Source organism: Nicotiana sylvestris, chromosome 11, assembly GCF_000393655.2.
Source record: "Nicotiana sylvestris chromosome 11, ASM39365v2, whole genome shotgun sequence".
Lineage (NCBI taxonomy): Eukaryota > Viridiplantae > Streptophyta > Magnoliopsida > Solanales > Solanaceae > Nicotiana > Nicotiana sylvestris.
Genome location: NC_091067.1, coordinates 12149527 through 12162341, shown reverse-complemented (window position 1 = coordinate 12162341; position 12815 = coordinate 12149527). Strand labels below are relative to the sequence as shown.

Genomic DNA, 12815 nt, shown 5'->3' with positions numbered 1-12815 from the left:
CTAATATTTTGGCCCAGTCAACCCACCACAATTATAGGCCTCATTTACCAATTTGTTTACTTGATATTTTGGCCCAGTTAGGAGTTTATTTTAAAAATGACACCAGGTAGTTACTCTAAAGGGCTGCAATCTAAAAATTAGGAAAAAAAATTATGATTTTTAATTTTTTAATTCAATTTTTCAGGACACAAATATTCTAAATTGTCCTGAAATTTAATAAAATAACCCATTGAGACGTCTCATGAAACATATAGTAAAAATTCATTTTGTATTTTGATTAATCTTTTTGTCATTCGAAAAAATATTTATCCAAAATATATATAACTCAACTCCTGATCTATAGGTGAAAGTGATTTAATCAATAGAGAAAGGCCAAATATATCCTTGTACTATGAGAGAAGGTTTAAATATACCCCTCGTTATACTTTCGGTCCAAATATACGTCTTTCGTAATACTATTGGTTCAGATATACCCCTTTTCCGTTAAGTTTGTCCCAAGTGGACATTTAATCCTACGTGACACTAATATTTGATGAGGTGGATGCCACATAACATGCCACCTCAGCGCCCCTAACTCATTTTACCCCTCCCTTCTATTTTTTTCCATCACTAAACTTTCCTTCCTCTTGAAAAAAATTTTAGTGGTGGAAAAACAAATATAGGGGAGGGATAAAATGGGTTAGGGAAGCGGAGGTGGTATGCCAAGCAGCATCTACCTCATCAAATGTTAGTGCCACATAGGATTGGATGTCCACCTTGAACAAACTTAACGAAAGAAGGGTATATTTGAACCAATAGTATTACGGTAGAGGTATATTGGGACCGAAAATATAACAAAATGTATATTTAAACCTTTTTTTATAGTATAAGGGTATATTAGGCCCTTTTCCATTTAATCAAAATCTCTAGTCTTGTTCTGGGCATTAAAGCTTGCCTAGCTACAACATCATAGCAAGGAACTGAACCCTAGAATCAGAGGGGGCTTAACCCCCAGGCCACTAAAGCGGCCGCTTTAGGCCTCACAAAATTAGAGGCCCCAAAAATTACTCTTTTATATGTAAATCAAATATTTATTGTATTTACATTAAATAGTGACAAGAAATTTTTTTCAACCATCTTTTGCTATCTTGTCACCAATTGTTAATAACATAGTTTTATATTTTGTGTTGTCCTTTTTTGGAGTTGGTTGAGAAAACTCAAATGAAAGTGCAAGGCAATTAAATCTACATTTACTTTCTAGTTCTTCTTACTCCAACTAGAATAGATTTTATTTACAACTCTAACTTTGTAGAATATTTTCTTTCAAGATCCATGTAGCACGCTGGAAGCTAATTAGATCGTAAAAAGCTATAGTTATTTATTTATCATCTTTGTAAATACAAATTTTCATGTGATTGTTACTTTGGGAGGAAATGCTATATAGTGAGTTATGTTGATGGTCATGTGAAAAGAAAAAATTCAAAACTAAACTTAATAAAATCTTATCAAAGGTTAGTAATATTTCAACAAAAACTAAAGGAGTTGGTTACATCATCAAGATGAATTTGCATCTCAAAAAATAAAAAGAATAAACTTGGAAAAATGATATTGTATAGCTGCTATAAAAATAGTAGTCGAAAAATATATAAAATTTATGTATTTTTTCTACATATATACATTCTGTATATTATATACAAAATTATACAAGTTTTATATACTTTTTCAGCTACCAAATATAAATAGTTTCTGGCGGGGACTAAAAGCGATAATACTCCAATAAACTTCAACAAAAATATCTAAAATTATTAAACAAGTTTCACGCCTCCAATACTATTGAGCCGCCTCTGTAGAATTTGTAACAAATGTGTGTATAAAAGATAAATATCTTGAATTCATTATTTTAATGTAAAAATCAAGTGTGAGGTTGTTTTACCCTTAATTACATGTTTAATATTTCTAACTTTGTAAAGAAAAAACAAGTTTTTATATAAAGAATTTAACTCTCTCTGTATATGATAAATTAATTCATGTATGACAAAGTTACTATCTAAGAATTACATTTTACTTCCTTAATTGGTCCATCTATTTGTGAAAAAAAATTTATCATGCTTCCTTAAGTTATTCAATCCTTACTAATAATTAATTATTATATTTATTTTTTAATTTCCTTAATCATCCTGAAGTTTATTCCACTAAACAAGACACATAAATTAATTGCAAGCCTTCCTACAATTGCCTTTTAAATTACCCATATTATATTTATTTGACGGCACCAATATACCAAATGAAAATCATACAAGTGAAGGGTGTTTAACTGACTACCCTCCCGCCATCCGCCGCCTCTAAAGATTGTTCCAACACTAAATTTCTGCTAATTAAAAATAAATAACATTTATTGATTAATATAAAAAATAATCCCTATATGGAGCGCATTTAATTAAAGCTCAACCTAACTGAGAAAGAATTTCTCAACGGCTGCTTCTTCAACAATTGTCTGAGTAATTAACTGGCGTTTGCATTGAAAAACTAAGGTTGACTTTTATTTATTCTTTGGAACAGATATCTGTGCTTGGATTAGTTTTTCTAGAAAAAAAAATGGCAATATGGATCATAGTTGAATAGCAAAAAACAAGAAAAATATTTAAACCAATAAAAAATATTATTTACCACAATAATATTTCTCAATGTTTACAAAAAAAATTAAAAGTGGTGATAGAAAAAAATGGTAATTTCTTTTTGTTTCCTTTTCTTTTTTTCTTTTGCATAGGGGGAGGGTGAGGCCGAAACTAATGATTTATTTTAGAAAACAAAAAGAAGTGTCTTCAAAAAATCTTACAAAATTAATTAAATGAGCGAAGAGTAAGTTTAAAATTAATTATGCATGCATGTCGACAGTAATATTACCATCACAACCAAAAAAAAAAAAAAAAAAACATCTGGAAAAGCAACCCTTTGCAACTTGCAAGAAATTGTCCTCTCATCACCATTAATATGACAATGATAAAAAGTCTAAAAGATTTGTGAAATACATTTTGATAATGACATAACATAATTATTTTGGGAAATCTATATAGTGTAGCCGCCTTTCAAAATACGGAGAAGGGTCAAATATATCCTTGTACTATTAGAAAAGATTTAAATATATTTTTCGTTATTCTTTCAACCCATATATACCTCTACCGTAATATTATTGGTCCAAATATACCCCTCTTCCGTTAAGTTTGTCTAAAGTGGACATTCAATCCTACGTGGCACTAATATTTGATGAGGTGGATGCCACCTCAACGCCCATAACCCATTTTACCCCTCACTTTTTTTTTTCCATCACTAAACTTTCCTTCCCCTAGAAGAAAATTTTAATGGTGGAAAAACAATTTAGGGGAGGAATAAAATGGGTTAGGGGCACTAAGGTGGCATGCTACGTGGCATCCACCTCATCAAAATGTTAGTGACACGTAGGATTGGATGTCCACCTTGGACAAACTTAATGGAAGAGGGGTATATCTGAACCAATAATATTACGGCATGAGTATATATGTACTGAAAGTATAACGAGGAGTATATTTAAACCTCTTCTGATAGTACAAGGGTATATTTGACTCTTTTCCATTCAAAATAATACCCAACGATTTTTTTTTTGTATATTAATGTATAAAATACATATAATTTATATATTTCATACATTATTTGTGTATATATTTTTTTATATTTGGTGCTATATTATTTTTGGTCATTCGGTTACATATGCTAAAAAGCCCTAATATTTATGACTTACCAAATAATAAAAAGTGAGTTTTACATAAAGGTTGCTGAACCTGACACAATGAATGAGTCTCCAAATTCATCTCAAAATAAGGAGAAAAAACAGCAAAATGAAAGAGTACTATTCTTTCACTTCAATTATCCCGTTGCTGCATTGCACAAGATAGCAAAGACAAAAGATTGATCAATCAAAAATTAAGCGATCTCAGAAGTTTAATTGAAAGTAATGATAAGGATCGATCGAAAATCGAGTAATCTCAAGGTCTAATTCAAAATGATGATACAAAGAATGACCGATCGAATATTGAGTAACCTCAGAGGTTTTATTGAGAGTAATGATAAAAAATGACAGATCAAAAATTGCGTCACTTCAAAAGTTTTATTAAGAATAAATATGATAAAGAATGACCGATCGAAATTGAGTGATCTCAGAGGCGTAGGAGTGTTTCTCCTTCTACAAATGCGACCACCGCAAAGGTGAACCAAGTGTTTTCTTGATTACACAATATCAAAATGTTGAAACAAATTCAACTTTCAGCCATGTGATATGTGGAGCTTTATTTCAAGTGTGATGCACGTATACACAAAATGAATTAAGGTAACTCTAATTTCCTTTCTCTTTTTCTTCCTTTTTATTCCTTTTTGGTGGTTTTGTAGTAATATTATAATTTCACCACAGTACTTGTATTATAGTCAAAATATAATTAGCTTGATGAACTATTTGCTTCTTTTTTCCTTTATTTTATTTGTGTGGGACTGAGGGTGATGAAAGGCTGCAAAATATCTTTACTCAGCATTTTAAACTAGCAAATGTGACACACTCGATGCATGTGATTATGTTATAAAAAGTTTGTTATTTCTATTTTTATACATAAATAGAAATCAATAATTGAACATTGATCGATCGTTGTCACCTAACAGCCCAAACGAAAAGGATCATCTATATTAATTTTTTCCCAAAGCAAAAAAAAATAAAAAAAATAATAAAATAAAAAAGAGAGAAGAAGAAGAAGAAGAAGAAACAAGAATGGATATTTTAGCATTTTGTCAGTCTTACTTCTCTTCTGAAGTATATATGGTCAAACATATTTACTCAAGAGGCAAGTGCACAAATAGTCATTCTCATAGATGCTATATAACTGGCTAATTCCTAAATAATAATCCTTTATAGTGGCTATCTAGTGTCATTTCTGCTCAAACATAGGCTAGAGTGATGGTGGATCTTCCACTTGCTGAATTGCCAAACCTACATGCTCACTGACACCAGTTGCGGATCCAGAATTTTAAAGTGATGGGTGTTCGTCGATAAAAAATTCGAAAGAAGAGGAAAAAAAAGTTTAGTTATGAGTGCTCGCTCTATATTTATTTAATTATTTTTATAATTACCTATACAAATTTACTAAATCCGGTTAAAAATAATGGGTGCTCAAGCACCCATAAATATTTATGTACATCCGCCACTGCCTGACACCACTTGCCGGGCAACAAGAAAGTCTGATGAATTAATATCAAATTAACGGTTATGTTTGTGTTAGTATATCGACTAATTTTACGACGTACATACTATTACTCACTAATTTATATCCTTCCACCGAGATTTGGATAAATAAAAAGAGACACTCACATTGATTGCTGGTGTTCTTTTTTAAAATTATACACTGCTCGTTTAAAATTATTTCTACTTTTTTATGTTATCAATCTACATTTGCCACAGATAGTTAGTGGACATAAAATTTGATGGAAAGATTTTTTCAAAAAAATTCACTTTTTTCGATATCAACGTTTGTTCATAAAAATTTTAATTTTCGTTTGAAGATGTATTTTGAAAATTTTCGAAAATTTGAAAAAATGCAAAAAGCTATTTTTTAAAATTCACTCACAAAACTTCAAAAACAACCCAAATAAAATTTATGTCCAAACACAACTCTAAATTTCAAATACCATTTTCACTTGAAAAAAAATTTCACCTTTTTTCCGAATTTTACAATTCTTATGTCCAACCGCCATACTTAGTAGTTGTCATTTTAGTGATCTGATAGAGTACAATTTATTTACAATATCAACGCATAAAACTTTTTAAATTGGTGAGAAAAGTGCGCTTATCTTTTCCTAGAGGAAGTCCATCTATGCTTTTAAAATAATTTTTTAATGCTTTTTAAGGTTGTAACTAAAAAAGATGTGAAAATTTCGGAAAATAAAATATTTGGCTCATTTTCATATCTAAATATGTCTAATTGAAGGAAGATGAATAAAACAAGATGGAGTAAATATTGTAACTAGGATGTTATATATGATCATCAAAGGTTATTGTGAAGTGATATATACTTTTATATATTTAATTAGAGGTTTCTGGTTAAAATTCTGCATATGAAATTATTTTTAATATGAAAACCAAATTAATCAAACTTTAAATGAATATCGAAGATCGGATAAAAAATTATTACGTGTGAAACACTCAAAATCTCTGATCAAACTACAAAGTATCCCACCTAATCCCATGCATTAAATTAGATGAAGCCACGTAATACCATGTTACTAGCATCATCATTATCACAAGTTCTACAAGCAATAAATTAACCAAATATTTAATAGAAAAATACTACTTTGGGACCCATCACCAATAACTACCACATGCAACATTTTTCAAGTAATACAGTTTTTAATCAATTATTATACATTATTGTATAAACTTTTCCAATCCTATATATGGACCACGTTTTGCGTATCAACATATCCTTCTAACTACGATAGGTAATACTTTGTCCTTTTTCCCCATTCCACTTTCATCTTCTTCTTTTTTTATAGATTTAAATTATGATGTAAAAATAAATTTTATAATCTCACTAATGTAAATATATTTTTGGCTAGCAATATACACCTTGTCCGACGTCGGTGTTACGAGACAACGTTTCATCAAAAAATTTAATAGATACGTATAAGAAAAATAAAAAAATATTGGAGATAAGTATGAAAATTACACCGTCTATTATTATAATAATTTATTTATTTGTCTATTTTTTTTTTAAATTATGATACCACTTATGTAAAATCCTACCTACGCCAATGTTTTAGATGTGGAAATTGAACTCATTTTCAATCGTTCATTTCTTTCCATTCTTGGCAGTGTTTTGTTGATCCAAGAAACTTCCATGTGCCAAACTTTCAATGAGTTAAAATATGAAGGACCTAAACAAAAAAAGGGAAAAGAAGAGTAACTACTTTCTTATCTTCAAACATCACTTCATTTATTTAGTTTTGCTATCATCATTTAAAGATTGGCCATTTTATATGTCAAGTCAAAGGAAGTGGTAGAGGGAACAATAATACACAGATGAGAAGCCAACCATAAACTAATTATATATTGAGAAAACAATCTTCTTTGTATATAACAAAAGGAACCAAAATTACTCAGTTCTAATCTTCCACCATCACAGAAATTTCGCAAACTATTAATCGAAGTACTTAGCACTCGTCGCTACAATTTGGTGACAAAAAGGTGAATCTCCTTTTTCTTTTCGTCACATGTGTTTTTATAGACTTTATAATTTTTTATTTAGTAAAGTGAAGCTAAACAAGTACAAATATATGATGAAAAAGCATCACTTTATGAGAAAGATAAGAAAGATAGTACTTTTGTCTATAAAAAAAAAAGAGAAAAAAAACTTTTGAAACTCATAGTCTAAATAAAGTATAAATATTTATGTGATCGTAAATTATTTTATTAAGGGTAACAATGAACATTTTACAGCTAAACAACAACTAAAAAAATATACCAAGTGCGGTCCTATAAGTAGAGTCAGAAGAGAATTATGCATATGTTGAGAAAGATAAGAAAGATGGTCCTTCGTCTCAATTTATGTGATCAGTAGTTTTTATTGAGCACGAAATTGAAAAAAGAGAAAAAAAACTTTTGAAACTCATAGTCTAAATAAGATATAGATATTTATGTGATCGTAAATCATCTCATTAAGGGTGCAATGAACATTTTACAGCTAAACAACAACTAAAAAAATGTACCAAGTGCAATCCCACAAGTGTGATCCCACAAAAATGTACTAAAAAAATGTACATAGTTTATATGCTTACATTACTCCTATCGTGTGAAGGTAAATAGGTTGTTTCCAATACACCCCGGCTCAAAAAAACATGAAAAGATTTGGGTATGTAAAGAAAAACTAAAGTGTTCCTAAATATAAAAAAATATGATATTTTTTAAGACGGGCTAAAAAGGGAAAGAGTACCGCATAGAATAAGATAGAGGGATTAAAAAAAAAGGGGTGTGATGTTTTTCCAAGAAAAAGGTTTCTTTATTCTTGATTGTTAATGATTTTCCCATTTGAAAGGTAGAATTCAGGCCATAAACATTAAACACAAATAAGTGAAGAGGAGAGCACAGAATTGCTGTTCTTTGCCAAGATGGGAGGAGGGCCAATAGCTCCAAGAGGTGTAACAAAAGAAAGAGCTGAAGAATATAAAGGAAGAGTCACTCCTTATGTAATCATAGCATGTATTGTTGCTGCTATTGGTGGATCACTCTTTGGATATGACATTGGAATTTCAGGTGATTCTTATTTTTCATAAAGTTGTTAAAATAGTGCTTTTCCTGTTGCTTGTGATACTTCTCTCTCATTGATGACTAAATGAATATTCTAACAAAAGAGCTAAAAAGAACTTTACTTTTCCTTTTTGCTGTGAGAAAGAGGGGAATCTAGAACTGGAGGAAGGATGAAGGAATTAATTACCCATATGTTGCTCGGATTTTTCAAAATTACCATTATGTCCGAGTCAAATTCTTTAAAAATAGCATTTCTTTTGGATCCAACACAAATGTAGTGATATTTTTGGAGGATCTGATACTCGTAGTTATGACAACAACAGTTAGTCTCTGAAACTTCTTGCACTTCCAAGATTGTTTTTTGGGGGGAGGGGGAAGAGACTGAAAAGTAGCATAAAGTAACTAAAGAGAACAGTAAATAATAAGAAATTTGATCTTTCTTTTCAAAAATTTCTTCTAAGGTAAAGGGTAGAAGAGTCTCTGTTTGTTATAATGTTTATGGATTCTCAATTTAGAGTAAAAAAAACTCATTAGTTATTACTATTGGAAGGGGAGCTTTGACGTAACTGGTAAAGTTGCTACCATGTAACCAGGAGGTCACATGTTCGGAGTCAGAAACATCCTCTTGCAGAAATACAGGATAAAACTGCGTACAATAGACCTTTGTGATCTGGCCCTTCCCCGGATTTCGCGCATAGCGGCAGCTTAGTGCACCGAGCTGCCCTTTAGTCATTGTTGTTGAACTATACGACCATCTCTCCTAAAAGCTTTGAGATTCAAACTTGCGACCTCTGCTCGTCTAATATCATGTTGAATTATGTGATCATCTAATCTAAAAGCTTAAATTGTTAGATAGAGCATATTTTTATTTACTTTATTATGTATTCAACGCCTATTCTATATTCCTAGCTACTTTCCTCACTAGTAACTACAATGCAAAATAACAGGGGGAGTGACATCAATGGATGAATTTCTTCGTCGATTCTTCTACTCAGTGTACCAAAAGAAGAGACATGTGCACGAAAACAACTATTGCAAGTACAATAACCAAGTTCTAGCTGCATTTACCTCGTCTTTGTACTTAGCTGGTTTAGTTGCATCTCTCGTAGCATCTCCGATCACAAGAAACCACGGACGTCGCGCAAGTATAATATGTGGTGGCATTAGTTTTTTCGTCGGAGCAATTCTGAATGCCTCTGCTATCAACCTCGCCATGCTTCTTTTGGGACGAATTATGCTAGGCGTTGGCATTGGCTTTGGAAACCAGGTAATTCCCCTTGAATTTATTCTGTCGCATGCTAAAGAATCTAATATTCCATAGGGAAAATGATCATCCTATTCTGTTATTTGTACGCAAAAATAACTATATCTCAATCCTAAGCAAGTTCAGGTCGGCTATATGAATCCTCAGTGATCACGTCGGCTATACTGTGTTATTTGTACATAATCCAAAAATTAGGTTTTACTTATGTACACTCACAGTGTAATTCACTATAAAAAATGATACGACTTTTTTTCCAAAAATTTTCTCGAGTCACATGTTTTCTTCTCTTAAGACCAAGAGAAATGAATAAATATGAAATTGAAAAGAAAAAGAATCAAATTGCACCACCTCTGTAACAGGTAAATGCATCTTTTTCTCTCGACGAATTTTTACATTATCAATGTATTTTAATCTGTAATTGCAGGTAAGATGCCCTATTTTACAACATACTAACGGACAGTTATTATAAATCGAATTTCTTCTAGGAAAGATGTCCAGAATTCTGCACTAGTTAATGTAACTTATATACATTTAATTTGGTTTATTATGACATGTTCCCTATACTTAACCTCTAAAATTATCTGATTAGTTTACACTGTCTGTATATAGAAGTTAAAACGTTGGATTATTTTATGTAAATTCAAGTATGGAAATCATTTGAGATGACTGTTTTAACTCTCTATCACTGTTTGAAGGCAGTTCCATTATATTTATCAGAGATGGCACCAGCACATCTAAGAGGATGTCTAAACATGATGTTTCAATTAGCAACAACACTTGGAATTTTCACCGCGAACATGATCAACTACGGAACGAGTAAACTCCATCCCTGGGGATGGAGACTATCGTTAGGCCTAGCTGCAGCACCGGCGTTTTTAATGACAGTCGGAGGCCTACTACTTCCAGAAACACCGAACAGCTTAATCGAACAAGGCAATAAAGTAAAAGGAAGACGAGTTTTAGAGAAGATAAGAGGAACTGAGAATGTTGATGCAGAATTTGAAGATATGGTTGATGCAAGTGAATTGGCGCGATCGATTAAGCATCCGTTTAGAAATATTTTGAAAAGGAGAAACCGGCCACAGTTAATTATGGCTATTTTGATGCCAACTTTTCAGATACTTACAGGGATTAATATTATACTTTTTTATGCCCCTGTGTTGTTTCAGAGTATGGGGTTTAAAAGAACAGCTTCTCTTTATTCCTCAGCTTTAACTGGTGCAGTTCTTGCTTCATCTACATTAGTATCTATGGCCACAGTCGATAGATGGGGTCGACGAATTCTGCTTATTGGTGGTGGAATCCAAATGATCGTCTGCCAGGTAAAGATATTCTAACTACTCGATCCACGTTTCTATATCCTAAGTGACAGTCAGTGTAAAATTAGTCAATTTACGATGAATCCTTCCAGTACAAAACTTTTATGTCCTAAATAACAAGGAAATGAGTTAATGCAAGAAAAAAAATTTAGGATGCAAATTTATATTGCTGACAAAGGACTATTACCTAAATACATCCAAAAAATACAAAACACTAATCTTACATAATTTTAGTGTAAAGCAGTAAATCAGTAAAGGAAGATTCAACCACATTTGGTTAAGAACTGCATATTGAATATATAACAATCAACCTTTCTTCCATATGAAAAAAGTTTTTAAACTCAGTGTATTTTAACCTATCGTGACACGTAGCCTGTCTTATCGTGACATGTAACCTGCCTTATTTTTATGAACAATTACTTGTAGTTATTTGTTATTTGAAAGGGAGTCTTGGCATAGCTGGTAAAGTTGCTATCATGTGACCAGGAGGTCAAGAGTTTGAACCGTGAAAACAGCCTCTTGCAGAAATACAGGATAAGGTTGCTTATAATAGACCCTTGTGGTTTGACTCTTCCCTGGACCCCGCGCATAGCGGGAGCTTAGTGCACCCTGCTACCCTGTAATATATTTTAACCAGTCGTAGCATGTAAAATGTCTTATTTTTCGCGTTACTACTCTCACTTTCTATGAACAATTACTTGTAGTTATTTGTTAGGTGATATGATAAAGTAAGTTTTTCTTATCTTGTCAGTGTATAGAAGTTAAATTCATCGATAAATTATATGAAGATAATCTACTTTTCTTACAGGTTATTGTTGCCATAATCTTGGGACTCAAATTTGGTAGTGACAAGGAGCTAACAAGAGGTTACTCAATTATAGTAGTGATTTTTATCTGCCTATTTGTAGCTGCCTTTGGATGGTCATGGGGTCCACTTGGTTGGACAGTGCCAAGTGAAATTTTCCCTTTGGAAACAAGATCTGCAGGCCAAAGCATAACAGTGACTGTGAACTTATTCTTCACATTTGCCATAGCACAATCTTTCCTCTCACTTTTATGTGTTATGAGGTTTGGAATTTTCCTCTTTTTCTCTGGTTGGATTGTTGTTATGACAATCTTCATCTATCTCTTCTTGCCTGAAACGAAAGGAGTTCCGATTGAAGAGATGATGCGACTTTGGGAAAAGCATTGGTTTTGGAAGAAGACTGTTTTGGATGATCAACAAGCTAACAACACGAATGGTCAGGAGACCGCTATATAATTGAACCAGAAGCCGATAGCAGAATATGGCTTTCAAGAAAAGCGCTCGTAGTCATAGGATACATCTATACTATATTAAAAGGCGTTAGCGAAATGTCGTTCGCCTTTTATACCCTCTAAAATTTGATTTCACACTAGACAAAATAGTCATTTAATTATTTTCTTAATTTTTAGGACTTTGAAATCACCTAAAAGTTTGGTTACTAAATCTTTTTTTATTCGAACCATACAGAAAGTACTCTTAATATTTATGATTTCAAATCGATTAGAATTTTACCTTTAAATCTTTTTTCTTATTTGAATTATGTATCATAACTATAATACCTTATATATTATTTTTTCTAATATTTAATATTTTAAAGATTATTATGTGCTTAGACAATACGACATATACAACCTTATCTATAATTCTCCGTTCTTTTCTATTTTTTTAGATTATCTACTATTAATTTTTTCCTTTTATTTTTTTACCCTATATAAGTTACTTTTATAATATTTACAACTTTAGAATCAACTAAAATTTTACTCATTAAATTTTATTAAACTAGGTAGGAGTCCTAATATTTAAGACTTTGAAATCAACTGCAATATTTTACTTTATATAAATTTTACCAATTGAAAATAAATTTATATACGTAGCATTTAGGATGCTTATCGTGATGAGCAATAGTTTTCA

General features: G+C 31.5%; 1 protein-coding gene across 4 annotated transcripts; it reads left to right on the top strand.

Moving 5' to 3' along the window:
* Positions 1–4231: 4231 nt before the first annotated feature.
* Positions 4232–12486, top strand: LOC104222001 (sugar carrier protein A). 4 transcript variants are annotated; one of them, XM_009773178.2, is made up of 5 exons: positions 4232–4339; positions 8089–8302; positions 9244–9563; positions 10256–10882; positions 11688–12486. In XM_009773178.2, the coding sequence occupies exons 2-5, from the start codon at positions 8158–8160 to the stop codon at positions 12138–12140; spliced, it is 1545 nt and encodes a 514-aa protein (XP_009771480.1). In that variant the 5' UTR covers positions 4232–4339; positions 8089–8157; the 3' UTR covers positions 12141–12486. The 4 variants fall into 4 exon arrangements, with proteins under 4 accessions (XP_009771480.1, XP_009771479.1, XP_070018892.1 ...); XM_009773177.2 differs by lacking the exon at positions 4232–4339 and adding an exon at positions 7115–7237; XM_070162791.1 differs by lacking the exon at positions 4232–4339 and adding an exon at positions 7122–7237 and having other exon boundaries at positions 8085–8302.
* Positions 12487–12815: the final 329 nt, after the last annotated feature.

Excerpts from the sequence above, each read along its gene's own strand:
- LOC104222001 (XM_009773178.2), top strand. The coding sequence starts at position 8,158 with ATGGGAGGAGGGCCAATAGCTCCAAGAGGTGTAACAAAAGAAAGAGCT. Across the intron at positions 8,303-9,243 it reads ATATGACATTGGAATTTCAG|GGGGAGTGACATCAATGGAT; the intron begins GTGATTCTTATT and ends GCAAAATAACAG. Across the intron at positions 9,564-10,255 it reads GCATTGGCTTTGGAAACCAG|GCAGTTCCATTATATTTATC; the intron begins GTAATTCCCCTT and ends CACTGTTTGAAG.